General features: G+C 43.1%; 1 protein-coding gene across 2 annotated transcripts; it reads right to left on the bottom strand.

Moving 5' to 3' along the window:
* Positions 1 to 1059: 1059 nt before the first annotated feature.
* On the bottom strand, positions 1060 to 16161 carry LOC139565310 (LIM domain-containing protein 2-like). Of its 2 annotated transcripts, XM_071385528.1 has the most exons (5): positions 15983 to 16161; positions 7158 to 7232; positions 5347 to 5391; positions 4874 to 5010; positions 1060 to 4795 (listed from the first exon to the last, which is right to left on the bottom strand). In XM_071385528.1, exons 1-5 carry the CDS (start codon positions 15983 to 15985, stop codon positions 4636 to 4638), a joined length of 420 nt encoding a protein of 139 aa, XP_071241629.1. In that variant the 5' UTR covers positions 15986 to 16161; the 3' UTR covers positions 1060 to 4635. The 2 variants fall into 2 exon arrangements, with proteins under 2 accessions (XP_071241629.1, XP_071241630.1); XM_071385529.1 differs by lacking the exon at positions 7158 to 7232 and having other exon boundaries at positions 15983 to 16158.
* Positions 16162 to 16913: the final 752 nt, after the last annotated feature.

Here is a 16913-nt window from a genome sequence, read left to right as displayed (position 1 = left end):
CTTGCGACCAGCCACACATACATTGATGACGTAGGCTGCATGAAAAGTAAAGGCCTACAAATTTCACTTATGCGTTCTCCATCACATAAGGACTTTTTAGACAGAGCGCTGACAATAAATACCATGAGCAGATACCATTATGAAGACCAAATATCATCCTTAATTAAAATTATATGGCATTTGACTTCAACTTGACTGAACTCATGAACTTCAGTGACGTTTGACACATTAAATTCAATATAGGGTCTAACAAATCTGCACCCAGGGCGGTAATATAGTTTGTGTGAGTGTAGATTATTCCATAGAACTATAGGGTCAGCAAGACTTGATGAATGATGCCACAAAAGCCATACTTTATCGTGTTTAATCCATGGTTCAATAGAAAAAAACAACATGGCCTATAAAAAGTGAAAGAAACTACAGATGTTCTATTTTAATTTGATCAGTCTGTTCTCTCAGAGAATTTTCCTGCACGGCAGGAAATGCAAACTTGTATGTATTCAAGGTTTAAAAAGGCTTCTAAAGTTTGTAATTTCCACTTTAAAATGTCAGACTTGATTTGCACTAACAAAACATTTACAGATGTAGAATCTTAATTTGAGCCTGTTTGCTACAGGAGGAACAGAAAACAGGAAATGTGAATTATAATTAATGGATATTTTTGTAGGGGTTGATACAGATGTAGGATCTTAATTTGATCACCCTGTTGGAGGATACATTTAAAATGTGTATTGTATTTGAGATTTTAAAAGGATTCTGAAGTTTGTCATTTCCACTATGAAATTTCAGCCTTGATTTTCCCTTATGAAAAATGTAATGTCAAATCAAGGCTGAAATTTCAAAGTGGAAATGACAAACTTCAGAAACTTCTTCAGGCACCTTGAACTAAAACAACTCCTGTTGTCGAGCATCTGAAAGAGTCTATAACAGTATATATGAAACACACTAGCTCCTATACAATTCATAAAAAAGGCCTACTATTTACCCAACAAATGACTAGTATCAAATATGAAATATGCACTGCCTTTACTCATCATGTAATAAAGACAACCACCTCACTTATCAACACCCGCATCTTCATTTATTTTTCCAAAAGCATGTAAAAAATTAAAATAAACTACTGAAATAAAATGATTGAACAAAATCCATTTGATTGTGTGTATGTGTAGGTTGGGACAAATCACATTATTATCATGTTCTTCTACAACACAATTTAACCGGAGTAATAATCCAAAAGAAGAAGAGAGGAGAAACAAGAGTAAGAGCCAAAACGTCCTTTTGCTTGTAAGGCCACCATCCACAGGTCAAGTTATACAGAATGTTTTTGTTTTTAAATGCATACATTTACATTATGACAACAGTGACACCTGCATTGAAAAATAAATGTTAAGTCTACATCCAATTTTGCACACAACTACATGACTCGCAGAACACACACAGTCACACAGCTCTCACAGACCTGAACCTCCTGGCACCAGTATGGAAAAGTACCTTCTTTCTTTCCGTTTGTTTCTCTATACAAAGAATGTTTATTCACAGGATAACGCCATTGTACCTAGGCACACTCCTCACACATAACAGACGATATGGACACAGTGTTATTTGATATGTTCTTGGTTACAAAGCATTCTGGGTGGTCTCGAGAACCATTACAAAATTTTAAAAACAAATAGATAACTTTACAACTTGAGGAAATGTAATGACAAAATGAAAACCATTCAGGAGAGTGGAGGATGAGCGGGTACGTAAACTTCTGGCTGAGTGAAGCCACTCATATCCACCACAAGGACTAAGTGGAAAACAAGCAGAAGGATTATTTTCATTCACAGGGGATAGGCTGGAACAGGGAGAAAGGTATGTGCACTCAAAAAAAAATTACAAATAAAAATTGTTTTGAAAAAGCAATAATGTTAGGCCATGGTTTTTGCCATTTATTTCTAAGGCTTTACTTATCAAAAAAGTAACATTTTATTTTCTATTCTGCACTGTCTGCTCTAATTAAGCAATGAAACCCGAGGTGTGGTATATGCCCAACATAGCACAAACCCCCAAGGTGCCTTATTGCTATTATAAACTGGTTACCAATATTATTAGATCAGTAAAAATAAATTATTTGTCATACCCGTGGTATGGGGTCCGATATAACACGGCTTTCAGCCAATCTGCATTCAGGGCTCGAACCACTCGGTTTATAATTCACAGTAAACTTTCCATCACAATATACATTGTGTCATTCAAGTGTTGTGGCATTGAATACTTCCCAAATGATGTAATTCAATGGCTTTAGTCTCATTCTAAAGCAAGAATTAAGAAAATAAAAATCTTATCTATTGAGTTTGTAGGCTAAAGCAGGTGTCGCTTTAGAACATTCCAACCTAAAAATACCTGTAGCACAACCGTTTCATCCCGTGGCCACTCCCACATTTTAAAATATGAGTAAAAGCTATACAGAAGAAATTACTGGGGGCAAACGTGTTTATTGACAATTAATGATATGTAATATCTCAAGCCTTTACTGGGACTGGCTGAACTGACTCAAGCATTTCCTACCTCTCTTCTCCCACCAGGAGGCGCTACTCTGAGGTTCAGGGCACTGTAGGCCTGGGCTTTACTCACTGCGTAGGAATTCCCCTGAACATGCCCAGGTCAAACAACATTCCCTGTTAGCGCCCACCCCTCACATAGTACTAGGTCCTGATGCTCAAAATCAGAGATGAAGAAGCAGTGAGACATCCCACTCTCTCATTCTTTCTGGTTACATTAGTCAATAAAGTAGACCACGACCAGCTGCTATCTATCACATTGGTGTCGATGGGAGATCCACCCTGTTCAGCAGACTGAAACTGACAATTTTTTTCCCCCAATGGTAAACAGCCTGAAGTGAATCATCTTCACAAATCCACCACCTCTGCTCAGAATCACGTGATGAAGTCGACAAGAAAGCCATGAGGCATATATAAAAAATAAAAAATATATATTTATGTTCGCAGATGTGATGTCACTGGAGAAGCACAATAATATATATATTTTTTACATTATGTGATTTCACTTGTGTCCCCGTCAGGACATCCCAGTCATATGTGAATTTCTGCCGCATTCAGAACACGGAGCATTCAAGACAACAGGGAACTCAAAAAGAAAAAAAGCTGATAGGATATTTTTTTGCAACCGGTCATCCAACTCATAATTCTGCATCAGGAACTCTGGCCTCTTTCTAGAGCTGACTTTCCCAATGGGCAGATCACAGACATCAGGATTTGACATTGTTCCCCCACCAGAGTTCACAGTTGTCTTGAAAGTCCCGCTTAGTTTTACACACCAACGTAGCCCAATTTAGTACATGAACAGACAGCCCTGCATGGACAGGAAGCCGCAGGGGAAATTAGCGCGACAGTTGTGGTTTCCTGTTAGGTTACGTTCCCTGTCAATCTAACATTGACTTGTCTGGTCAACATGCATGGTCATATGTGCACAGTATAGTGCGATATGTTCACTAAGCACAAGCTATGTACAAACACCTATGAGATACTTCTCATATAAAGAATAAAGACAAAAAAGCCTCTACGAGTGAGAGCAACTTATCGCATGACAGTCAAACCCAGCAAATAACAGAGCAAAGAGTGCATTTTAAAACCAGTAAAGTGAGATTAAGAGTTAATGAAGCAGATTAGTTGTAAAAAGTCATCCAGAACACAGGAGGGCAGTACAGACTAAAGGTATGACAGCTAAGACTCATACAGGACAAACATGCAGAACTGAAACCTAGCAGCCATTCAGATCATAGGAGCAAAAAAACATTTGAACAGTAAGACAGAATTCAACTAACTGTACCCAGAGAGAGAGAATGTGTGACAGTTTTACAGTACCGTGTTTGTTTCTCAGATAAGTGAACCCTGACAAACTCACAAATTGGCTTCCGCCAGTGCTACCGCAATGCAGAGGACCGGTCGTTAAAATTGGTGTTAGATTTAATTGACTATATGGAACTAAAAAGAAGTCATAAAATACAAACTTGCTAATGAACCTAGCTCAGTATGGTTGACCTGAGTATGCTCTACAGCTTAGAGTGAACTCCAGCTTCTCTTACCATAAGTTCACCTGAGCATACGGTCCTTGCGCCTGTTGCGTCAAAAGGGTGCAAATTTATCCGAAAAATAAACAAGAAAACAATGATAATGTAGTCCTCAAACAGACAGCAAAAACATACCACTGGTTTGTGAATAAGCAGTTTGGTCACAATCAACAATTTCAAAAGAGCAAATGTAAAACAAAAATGATACTAAAACCAAATGAAAGTAATAAACACCCCACTAAATAAAATGTTGAGCAACAGGGGCGTGACTGGCCAGTCATAGTGGGTGTGTCTGTCTTCCATGATGTGGAGCGAGCGCACAGGAGCGTTGACTGCACCCCTCATGACATGTTGGTGCTCTTTATGACATGTTGGAGGTGGAGAAGAGGCAGCTTTGGGGATGAGATGGGAAATACCAGCAGGATACTGCTGACCTGCAAAACTACCCAAAATCTAAAACTAACCCCGACCGTTACCAATTCTGAAAATAAAAGTGGGTTTGCAGGTCAGGAGTGTCCGTATAGCCTTTCCCGTGGGAGAAGGGTTGGGACAGACAGGCGTGGTTACGCAGTCTTTGTTATGTTCTCTCCCTCCTTGGAGGTCCAAAGCTCCTTGTGCTGCTTGCGGCCAAAGCCCTCATCATAGTTGCCTTTGCTCTTGAAGAGCTGCTGGAAGTGCGGCTTGCAGTAGAAATCACCCGAAAGGGCAGCAAATGTGCCCAGGCTGCAGGGAGGGAGGGGCAGAATATAAACAAAAGAACAACACAGTCTGATATGGAGTGAGTGAGTGAGAGAGTCTCACCTGAGTTTGGTGTTGCAGTGTTTGCAGCAGAAACAGGCCGAGTGAAATATCAGGTTGTTAGCCACCAATCTCTCCATGGGGTAGACGGTCTTCTCACATGACGAGCACACCTCCCTCGGTGTCTTGAAGCTGAAGGACTACGCACATGAACAAAAACCACACCGTTACTATGGCTTCAAACATGTGTTTCAATGGATAAATGAAGCATCATCTCAACTTGCTCAGTTGTCTATAACCAATCTCTCGAATGGAGTTGCTGTTGAGTGTATGTGAAAACATATACTGGTATATAAACTGGGGTCCCATTATGCATGACGTTTAAATGACATCTGAGTAAAGGTCAGTAGGGTGAGACGCACTGGGCCAGACAGACAGGTAATGGAGAAGGATAGTGATTAAAAGATAATGTCCTACTGGGTTGAAACCGGGACAAAGGAGGGGGGGGGGGGGGGTGATAATGGAGGTATATTTACTTTGGAGCGCTGGACAGGTTTATCTTCAGGGGCATTTCTGTTGTCCTGGAATAAAAATGAGTAAACCTCAGTACTTTCCTATTTAGTGTTATTACAACAGAAGTGTGAGCATTCAGGATTTCCCCTGTTATATTGACAATACCGTGTCCATAATATCCTTCTTTCATCTCAGTAGTTTCCCCACTCCCTCCCTCCCGGCAGCTCCATCTGTCAGTGTACTGTACTCCCCAGAGGGCAGGTCAGCTACCTTCTGTCTGGACATGTGAGTAGGTACACTGAACACACATAGGGTAGCACAACCATTTCAAATATTAACCCCAAGCGTGATGTTACGGACATTCTTAGGATGCTCTCGACTTGCACAAAGCACAGCGGTTTAAGAAAGCAACCAATGCAAGTGTTACACTAAATCACTAAGCTGGAATTCTGATGTACAACTTCGAGTCAATAAAAAAACATTTGTTCACAACCTTACAACAGTTCAGTGAGAGAGCTTGGCCTTAACAGAGAGCACCATTCAGGTCTATAGAACTAAAGGCCTTATGTAATGGAGGCCTGTCTCATGTCTCTACTCGTGGCTCCAAAGCCCTACGCTCTGACACAAACATCCATGGACTTCCTGCTTCAACTTGACTCTACAGAGAGACCCTGAACACTCATTCCTATCCATGACAACTCCATTATACCGTACACAAACAAGTTACTTTCAAAATACACAAACATGAACTCCTAGACCCTACTGTTGGCACTGACTCCCTGTCAAAACCCATGAGGGCAGGATCGGTATCATATTGTCTGCCATATTGCTAACAGATGTTGACCTAGCAGATCATTGTGGAGTGGCTTAGAGTTGGTTTGAAACTAGGTCACAAAAGTCTCAACGTCCACAGGACAGACACGGGTCAAGCAATTGGCCTCAGCTGTCACACCTGGCTCCCAACACGCCTGGTGAAGAACTATACTTCAAAACTATGTGACCGACAGGCTTCAGCAATTTCTCCACATTGACGTCCACGCCCTGAAGCTGGACTAGCAGGTCAATTAGCAGACAGACACACAGATTTAGGAAGACGCACTGAAAAGGCTGTGTACACTTGTGTGCAGGCCAGACTGCTCTCTGGGAAAGTCCACTGCAGACATCTAAACCCTGACTGTTATGTAAGGAGATTGGTGGTAGTAGTCAGAGGGGGGGCTCCTCATTTGACAGACAACTGTGCGCCGCCACATTCTCGCCACAGCCCTTTCATGAAGCCTGTGCAGCAGAAAGGGACATTTCGGCTACATTCACACACATTGAAGGGGAGAGGACACAGAGCACTGATCCACAGGGAAATGGGTTGTTCACTACAAATCCAGCTCCTCATTGGTCTGCTCAATTAGAACGCGTTGGAACGGCCCGAAAAACTCCATTAAACTGAAATAATGTTGAGCCGTTACAAGCGGTTGAGTGTGGAACCCATCAGCCACTGATTCAATCATGTTGCACTTCACAACTGGCAGCCATTAGGGTCAAAGAAGAGCTCCCCAAAAGCCCTTACACATCACCTAGCATGTGCACAGATACAGTTACCACAGAGACTTTGGGAATCCAATTGGTAGTATTAAATTGAAATGATCAAATTAGTCATTTTTGCATTGGCGTAACTGTCGCCCACTCACTACTGAACCCTGATGTGAAAATCATGTCAGATATCTTTAAACTGAATGACTGAGGAAGCTGGGGTGTTGCCCTAGTTTGTGAGAACGGAATGTGAGAACGGAATGCAACTTCCTGTAGATGCAATCGCCATCATGACCATCTTCCTCCTCACCAAGTCTCCTTCATTCTCATATTTGGGTAGGGTACAGGGTGCACTGCTTGGTTGGCTGCATGGTAAACTCACTTCCTGTTGCAACAAGAGAGCAACCATGAGTAACACTCAACAGGAGCCTCATATGTCATAAGATAAATAAACATTGCTTCAAAAGGCAATGGTTTCTGTTTTAGCACAGCATGCAACGTACAGTACCTTACAGAAAAGTTAATCACCAATTCAGGCTGCACAAGATAAAACTGAAGCCCAGAATCGCCATAGCCACTAAAAGATAATGAAAACAAGAATAGATTCCATGGCAGGCAGGCAGTCAGTCCTGGAAGGCTTCTACATGGCTGGTGCCATCTGTCTTCTTTTGCCTTATTTGTACATGAAGACACGCCACTGACTGCCGACCAAAAACTGACGTTGTGGCAGGAAGTAGTGATGACACAGACTTTAAGAGTCCCTGTGGGGAGCCTGCTACAGCTAACTGCCCCCCACTGGGCTTAGAGCATAGGCTGATTACAGCAGATAACTATCACAGGGAATGATGTGTACACAGACCAAACCTCTCCTTAAATGGTGAGAAGGACACAACTAAAGGTGCTCAAAAACAGTAGGCTAGATGCAGGCTGCCCATTAGATTAACACATGGCAATTCAATTACAATTTGGTGTACCCATTTAGATTAGTTTGAAGTTGGATCCACTTACGAAAGAGAAAAAAGAGCACTTCACCGATTTTGCTAGATCAGACCTTTAACAACATTAATATTCAGTCTCTTACCTGTCATTTATTCACACTAAGCGGAAGAGAGACACTGCATCTCTGTTTGAGTTTCAGGTAGGCTACACTTCATGTATGTGAGATTCTTCCATGCAGCCATTTGAAGAGTTAGGCCCTGCTGTGCTACACCCACAGTCAGATCAGGTTGAGACTCTCCCTCTCTGATGAGGAGCTCCTAATCTCATTACAATGACAAATCCCATTGCCTGTTCCCCTGGAGCTCAGACCACCCCAACAATGGCAGGGGGTCTGGGGGTGACTGTCTGTTCAGGCCCAGGGAAACCACACTGGGGCTAGCTCTTCCCTAATAAAAGTATTGAGGGAAGGGTTGGGAGCATCAAGTGCGTGCTTGCACGGGTAAGCATCGTCTATGAATTCCATTTACAACTTTGAAACGGTCAGCGTTAGAAAGCATAAACCAGACCTCTGTCCAATATTTGCGTATGTTTATACAGAGAACTAGCCTAAATCTGCCCCTTTTAGAAAGTTTACAGCTACAGTCAGGAATATTAACAGTCATGGGACATCAATGTTTCCATCTAGAGTAGAAAGGCTAAGGGACTTGGTCCTGGTAAGTTTCCTTAACTTTTCACCCCAGGCTGTGTGACACATACGGAGCGAGAGATCACCCAGTGTTCTTACGGTAACGTACACATAGTAGTGAAACTGGCCCTAGATGTTGAAATTAGTCAGTTAGCCTCTCAGCGCATCTTATTTTTAGAAGGCTGACCTGCACCCCTTGATGAGACCGAGGGATGGAAAATAAACAGTAAAAATGCACTACGACTACACCAGCTTGTTAAAGGGCCACCCATTATGAATGTTATATTCAGATTGGGTGAACGGCGCCATGAAAAAAAATGGCAGATGTTATACATCCCCCAACCAGTTGTTTTTTTTGTTCGCTTGTTAGCTTTTCTCTTCTTCTTTTTTTTAACTTAAAAAAATATATATATATTTTGTACATAATTTTCCCACTAGTCTCTTATGACCGAAAAGAACTGGACATCAGGAACGCGATTACTCAGCATGGACAGGGAGAATCCTTTTTTTCCTTTAACGAGTCTGACAAGCCCGACGAGAACAATATACTGCTCTCTCGGGAACAGGCCCAGATCCCCGTGATTTGCGGCCAAAGGGCGGACTGCCTTCTGAGAATTTGTAGGCGATCGAATAAACCCCCACTTTCCTACATTCTGCTAGCTAACATGCAATCTTTGGAGAATAAAATCGATGAGTTACGCTGAAGATTAAACTACCAACGGGACATTAAAAACTGTAACATCTTATACTTCACGGAGTAGTGGCTGAACGACAACACCATCAACATACAGCTGGCTGGTTATACGCTGTACCGGCAGGATAGAACAGCGGCGTCTGGTAAGACAAGGGGCGGCGGACTATGTATTTTTGTAAATAACAGCTGGTGCATGATATCTAAGGAAGTCTCGAGCTATTGCGTGCCTGAGGTAGAGTATCTCATGATAAGCTGTAGACCACACTATCTACCTAGAGAGTTTATCTGTATTTTTCGTGGCTGTTTACATACCACCACAGTCAGAGGCTGGAACTAAGACAGCATTGAATGAGCTGTCCGTCAAAAATGAACAAGAAAAACGCTCACCCAGAGGCGGCGCTCCTAGTAGCCGGGGACTTTAATGCAGGGAAACTTAAATCCGTCTTACCAAATTTCTATCAGCATGTTAAATGTACAACCAGAGGGAAAAAAATTCAGAAAGCAGGAAGCACCAGTGACTAGATCAATAAAAAAAGTGGTCAGATGAAGCAGATGCTAAGCTACAGGACTGTTTTGTTAGCACAGACTGGAATATGTTCCGGGATTCCTCCAATGGCATTGAGGAGTACACTACATAAGTCAATGTCTTCATCAATAAGTACATCAATGACATCGTCCCCACAGTGACCGTACGTACATACCCCAATCTGAAGCCATGGATTACAGGCAACATCCGCACTGAGCTAAAGCTGCCACTTTCAAGGAGTGGGACTCTAACCCAGGAAGCTTATATGAAATCCTGCTATGCCCTCCGACAAACCATCAAACAGGCAAAGCGTCAATACAGGACTAAGATTGAATCGTAGTACACCGGCTCTGACGCTCGTCAGATGTGGCAGGGCTTTCAAACCATTACAGACTACAAAGGGAAGCACAGTCGAGAGCTGCCCAGTGACACGAGCTAAACTACTTTATGCTCGCTGCGAGGCAAATGGCACTGAAACATGCATGAGAGCACCAGCTGTTCTGGATGACTGTGTGATCATGCTCTCCGCAGCTGATGTGAGTAAGACCTTTAAACAGGTCAACATTCACAAGGCCAGACAGATTACCAGGATGTGTACTGCGAGCATGCGCTGACCAACTGGCAAGTGTCTTCACTGACATTTTCAACCTCTCCCTGTCCGAGTCTGTAATACCAACATGTTTTAAGCAGGCCACCATAGTGCCTGTGCCCAAGAACACCAAGGTAACTTGCTGAAACGACCCGTAGCACTCACGTCTGTAGCCATGAAGTGCTTTGAAAGGCTGGTCATGGCTCACAACACCATTATCCCAGAAACCCTAGACCCACACCAATTTGGATACTGGCCCAACAGATGGCGCAATCTTTATTGCACTCCACACTGCCCTTTCCCACCTGGACAAAAGGAAAACCTATGTGAGAATGCTATTCATTGACTACAGCTCAGCGTTCAATACCATAGTATCCTCAAAGCTCATCAATAAGCTAAGGACCCTGGGACCAAACAACTTCCTTTTGCTTCTGGACCCTGGACTTCCTGACGGGCCGCCCCCAGGTAATAAGGGTAGGTAACAACACATCCGCCAAGCTGATACTCAACACAGGGGCCCCTCAGGGGTGCGTGCTCAGTCCCCTCCTGTACTCCCTGTTCACTCATGACTGTGTGGTCAGGCACGACTCCAACACCACCATTAAATTTGCCGATGACCCAACAAAGGTAGGCCTTATCACTGACAACGACAAGACAGCCTATAGGGAGAAGGTCAGAGACCTGGCCGTATGGTGCCAGGACAACAACCTCTCCCTCAACGTGATCAAGACAAAGGAGATGATTGTGGACTACAGGAAAAGGAGAACCGAGCACACCCCCCATTCTCATCGACTGGGCTGCAGTTTAGCAGGTAGAGAGCTTCAAGTTCCTTGGTGTCCACATCACCAACAAACTAACATGGTCCAAGCACACCAAGACAGTCGTGCCCTCTTCACAACAAAACCTATTCCCCCTCAGAAGACTGAAAAGATTTGGCACGGGTCGTCAAAAGGTTCTACAGCTACACCATCGAGAGCATCCTGACTGGTTGCATCACTGCCTGGTATGGCAACTGCTCGTTCTATGACTGCAAGGCACTACAGAGGGTAGTGTGTATGGCCCAGTACATCCCCGGGGCGAAGCTTCCTGCCATTCAGGACCTCTATACCAGGCGGTGTCAGTGTCAGAGTGTCAGAGGAAGGCCCTAAAAATGGTCAAAGAGTCCAGCCACCCGTGTCATAGACTGTTCTCTCTGCTACTGCACAGCATGCGGTACCGGAGTGCCAGGTCTAGGTCCAAGAGGCTTCTAAACAGCTTCTACCCCTAAGTCATTAGACTCCTGAACACCTAATCAAATGGCTACCCAGACTACTTGCATTGCCTCCCCCCTCTTTTACACCGCTGTTACTCTCTGTTGTTATCTTCTATGCATAGTCACTTTACTAGCTCTACCAACATGTACATATTACCTCAACTAACCGGTACCTCCCCTGTATATAGTCTCGCTATTGTTATTTTACTGCTGCTCTTTAATTACTTGTTAGTTGTATTTCTTATCTGTATTTAATTTAAACCGCACTGTTGGTTAGGGGCTCGTAAGTAAGCATTTCACTGTAAGGTCTCACTTGTTGTATTCAGCGCGTGTGACAAATACAATTTGATATTTGTGATCCGAGTGATGTTCTATCGATTCCCTGGGTCATTTCATGTTTTCATATGCATCCGAGTTGATGGCGTTCAAGCAGGCAGAAATCCGTCTGGTATGACGTAGCAGTGATAAAGTCTCTCTCACTACACTGGAAATGAATAGGAATACGACCTTTAGATTACGAAAACATCTATCATACATGTCAGATTACAAAATTCAGGAGGATGTCTTCTCTCAAATGAGCCATTTGTGCCAATTCATTTTTTTTTAGTGGAGCCAAAAAGACTCCCGGTCACTCCATGAAGGAGAGCGCTCCTTGTCCCGGAATCGGACACGTGGCCCATTGACGTCGCATGGACAACTTTTGCACTGTATATCTACTTTTGTGAATGTCAGTCTCCACTCTGAGGCACATCGATCTGCAGGTTGAACATGGTGAGATTGTAAACTCCTAAATTGGTAGTGCAGTATGTTAAGGCGATTTCACAGCTAACTAGCTAGAGATGGATGGTACTGGGGTGAGAAGGGAAAGTCAGCGGACGTTTCTGGTCACAGGTGGAACAAGGCCACCATGTCCAATGAACAAGCCTCAGCTAACAAATAAGTGAAGCAGTATCGAGGCTGGAAAAACCACTAAATTAGCAAGTTTCTTTCCGACCTCTGTCAGTTGAAAAGTCTTTCTTCACTTGCACACGTCAGGGGAGGCCATTTCCTGTGAGGCTGCGGTGAGAGAGGTTGTCCTTATACGACTAGTGACAGAGAGCCTCAAAGCCATAATCACGGATGTGAAACCTGTCTAGGGAGGTAACAGCTGAGACTGAAAAACAGGGGTCACGATTGTCTAAGGAAAACCTCTGAATAACATCTACTCAGCTTTCACACATTCCCACTGGCATAACCAAACATTTTACGGACATCCCGTCTCAAAAAGGTGAACGAGAAATGTTTAATCTGAGATTTGAACCCACAACCTTTGGCTCAAAGTCAGCTTTTAAAAAATATTGTGCTCTATTGACTTTAGCATGTAGGGACCCAGCGAGAAGCCGCTGATCATGCATTTAATGAAGTCACTCAAAAAACAGCCCTCAGCGTCAAACCTCAGACCTGATACGACGTATCGCACAGAGAAGAGAAAGTTGTGCAACCAAAGCCTGTGGAGGGACAGGAATTCAGGAAGACGGGTCCCATCGCGTTGACCAAAACACATGCAAATCTGAAGTCTGCCATTTCATTGGAATTTCACAAAACATGGGAGATTTTACAACTAGAGCGCAAGATACCTTCTGCCCCCTTTGCCTGTTGTGTCAGGCTGTGTGACAGCAGAGGCAGGAGACAAAAGCGTGAACTTTTAAGCCTACGCATCCCAAGATATGAAAAGTGGGTGGTGTGTGATGCAGTAGGCATTCCTCAGTAAACCAGGTTGCCCACAGTATATACTGCACATGTAGACACTTTGCTGCTGTCATTCTCACGTGAGGCGAGGTTGCTGTGGAAATGTCTGAATTTTTTACTGGGCAGTGTGTACAGTTTGTCCTTGGGTCCTCCCAATGTGACTGCAATTGCTTGGTACTAGGTTGTAAGAACAGCCAATAGGAAGCTTATCTAACCGATGGAAACGTATAAACGTCTGTTCAGTGTGCATCTAAAAAAAAAATGTGTTATTCACAACAAGCAACGATACAATAGAGCAGGTTTAAACACAATGAACCGTTAGTGCCATTTAGGAAGTTTGTTCAAGAGGCTTCCATGTCAATAATAAAGACAGGAGCGGAAAAGTTTGGGGCGGAAACGGTTGGGATAAATCCCATAATGCTGTGTGAATGAAGTCTTACATCCCTCCAGGGCATTAAAAACAATGATTGTATTATTTCAGACATGTTTATTTCCCCGACTATGGTTCATTGCTAGTTAACTATATTTGGGACTACTACCCAAGTGCGCTAAATGCGCTAAGTGCGCTAATGACTGAATCAAATGTTTCAAAAAACATTAATTTTTTAAAACGCAATCTACAAGGGAATGGCATTTGTCATTATGCCATGTCTTAGTTTATCTAATGTCAGGCTATTGTTCAATGATACCCCGACTCAAAGACTGAGGTATCAAAAACTATGAATATTTTAAAAAGCGCCCTTAGGCTAGCTAAAATGGCCATAACCAACTGGGCAGCTTTGGCTACCTACCTTTACTCATTCATAGTCCTCTACTATCTAGCACACAACTGCTGGATGCATCTCCCATTCACACCCTCCATTGATCTGCACCTAAAACATACAGCACCTGACCGTTCTCTTTTTGCACTCCTTGTCCAATGACTGTAGTATGGTACTGTCAGCTACACCATCCCAACAGACCGTCTCTGTGACGTCTGTAAAAAAAATCTGACACCATGAGGACCCGCCAGCTATGGAGGAAAACTCAATGAAGTGCATTTGGAGCTGTTCACTCAAAAGAAAGTGTAAACATTTCCCATAGTTGTGTAAAGGAAGCACTATATGGTCACTTAAATTGGACCTGCATGTAATGTAATGAACATATTTTACATTGTGACCAAAGCCTCCCCTCCGCTCTGACAGACAGAGGCCGTATGTGCCTTTTGACGAATCATTGGGCAATGGTGCATATGGCTGTACAATGGAAATATTTCAAGCAAACTGCAGGTGCAATTCTCAATGCAGCCTAGGTGTCAATACAAGTAGACAGCCTTGGCACGTTCAACGTAGACAGTGAAACCAGCTTCTCTCCGCGCAGTAGTCAATCACTCAGAACAAACGTCGCCTCACCACAGAAGTTTGCCCCACAAATCCGCCAGCATTGACGTAAATCTGTCTTCAAACCATGTGTCAATCCTCCGCAAACACTGGGCCAAAATTACAGACAGCACATCTACAGATCCCCAGTCTGTACCCACAAAGTGGCGGTAAACGAAAATTATCACATGCCAAGGCAGTAATTACGGAGATTGGCGTCTTGATTTGATAGAGAGCTGGTCTGGCAAGACCGCAGATAGCGCTGTAAATGTGTTCTCCAAGGTCTCAACTTGGAGAACATTATGCGGGAATGGACGATAAGACCATTTGAAACAGGTACTTTACCCACTCTGCTAGTGCTGGGCCATGCTGCTACTGTCATGAGCTCGCAGGGAGCCAGATAATTCACAGGGGTGTTACAATAAATCAATACATGATATAATTGATGCATTTCTAGGCTAATACCGTTCACCATGACACAGCGTTGGCTTGCAATGATGCGGTCGGCTCATTGCTTTCCAGTTCTAACAACCGCCTTGCGCCTACCACACCAGAATCCCTTCCAGAGCCTTTTATGTAACAGGGAGAGACGCCAGGTTCTGTGCACCAAATAATGGCTGGCATGATTAGGTAATAACAGTACGTAGACATTAAGATTGTCATCAGCCAGCCAGAGAGCGCTTCTGAAGCCAAACTGGGTGATGTATATGTATATGATTGGCAGGCGTAAACTTAATAAATGGTCAAAGTAAAAACATTTATACTATGCACAGCCACAATCTATTGAGAAAACCAACAAAGTCGATCGACAGTGTACATTTCCTTCTGATTCTACATCAGAATGATCAAACTAAAGTTAAACAAGTGCACTTTATCCTAAAACACAGACAATAGGACTGTTTAAAGCTTCACTTGAGGCAAAACATAAAACAAAGCCTCAACCAGTGAAAATAGTGTTCCGCTATTGCGCTAGCTCGCAAGTTAACGTAACCAGTAAATATGTATCGTTCGAGATGAGCTCATTTTGAGTGAAATGCTGGGTAGCTGCACAATGCCGTACATAATGCCGGATTGATTAATTAGCGTACAACAAAAAAATTATCAGAGATGGCAAGTTGGCACAGTGCAATAAAATAGCGTTACATTGCACGTTGTTGCCCAATTTAAAAACAGAACAGAGGGGTAAACATGAGTCATTCCACCAAAAAACGGAATGGGTGGCTAGCAACCTTGGTAGCTAGCGAGTTAGCATCGAGTGGACATCACCTCATCACAAAAGGAGAGGGAGGGGGAAGAGAGGGTATGCTGTCGCTAGCTAGCCATCTCTGTACAATAAACGCGATAAATAGGCGAGAAGCACTTACCATCTGTGTACTTTTGTCAACGTTTAAATAGAAAGACAATTTGGTGATCAATAGGCTGTGGTCGATTGCTTTCTCATTCGTTTCCCCGATTTCTGCTGTCAGGATTCTTCCTACAGACCCGGCGAGTTACCTCAGCTTGGCTCCCCTGCTCTTGTTCTTCAAGAGTCGTTTTTTTTTGTTCTTTATATTAGCAGGATGTTGCACGCTATTGGTTCCAGTATTGGTTCCCCCCCTCCACCCGGCTCTCTCCCCTTCACCCCACCCCGCTCTCTTACCCCACCTTCCTCTACTGTAACGGTAATTCTTAAGAAAAAGGGATTCAAAAAAAGATTAACAGTGTAAATCAGTCTTAGGTTTAAAAATAAAAAATAAAAAATAAAAATACATGAATATGCATACATCACAACTAATTGTCATCCCTTTTGCTGACAGGGTTAAAAAAACACCTTTCGACTCTTTAAAAAAATTATTAACAAATCAATACAAGTAGTACATGGGGGAAACACCTTTCGACTCTCATCTACACATAGTCTGACTGCACTGCCACTAATGTTTTGTGTGCTGCAGATGACAAAGAACCCAAAGTGCACTGTACATGTAACAAGTCTCAGCACATTTCTGTCCAAAGTCCAGTGACTGAGGTTTATGTCTGGGTAGGTAGGTATGAACCACTCTTTGGCCTGTGGTCCTACATAGAACAAGTTCCACATTTAAGAGGCTGAGAAATCCTGCCAAATTGAAATAATTTGTAACAGCTCGAAGAATAGTACCCTCAACCCTTAATTCCTGCTCAGTTTAACTAACATTCACAGCACGTCTGTTATGCCCAGTCTTGCCAACAGTTGGCTTTGTGATGGGAACCTGTGTTTAAATATGACATACATGCAAAAGTTGAGCATGATAATAGTAGCGCTTAAAATACCATGAAAGC

This window comes from Salvelinus alpinus, chromosome 36, assembly GCF_045679555.1.
Source record: "Salvelinus alpinus chromosome 36, SLU_Salpinus.1, whole genome shotgun sequence".
Lineage (NCBI taxonomy): Eukaryota > Metazoa > Chordata > Actinopteri > Salmoniformes > Salmonidae > Salvelinus > Salvelinus alpinus.
Note: the sequence above shows the minus strand (reverse complement) of the source record. Positions and strands in the feature narration are given on the sequence as shown.

Excerpts from the sequence above, each read along its gene's own strand:
- LOC139565310 (XM_071385528.1), bottom strand. Across the intron at positions 5,011-5,346 it reads AACCTGTCCAGCGCTCCAAA|TCCTTCAGCTTCAAGACACC; the intron begins GTAAATATACCT and ends TCATGTGCGTAG. Across the intron at positions 4,796-4,873 it reads CACTGCAACACCAAACTCAG|CCTGGGCACATTTGCTGCCC; the intron begins GTGAGACTCTCT and ends CCCTCCCTGCAG.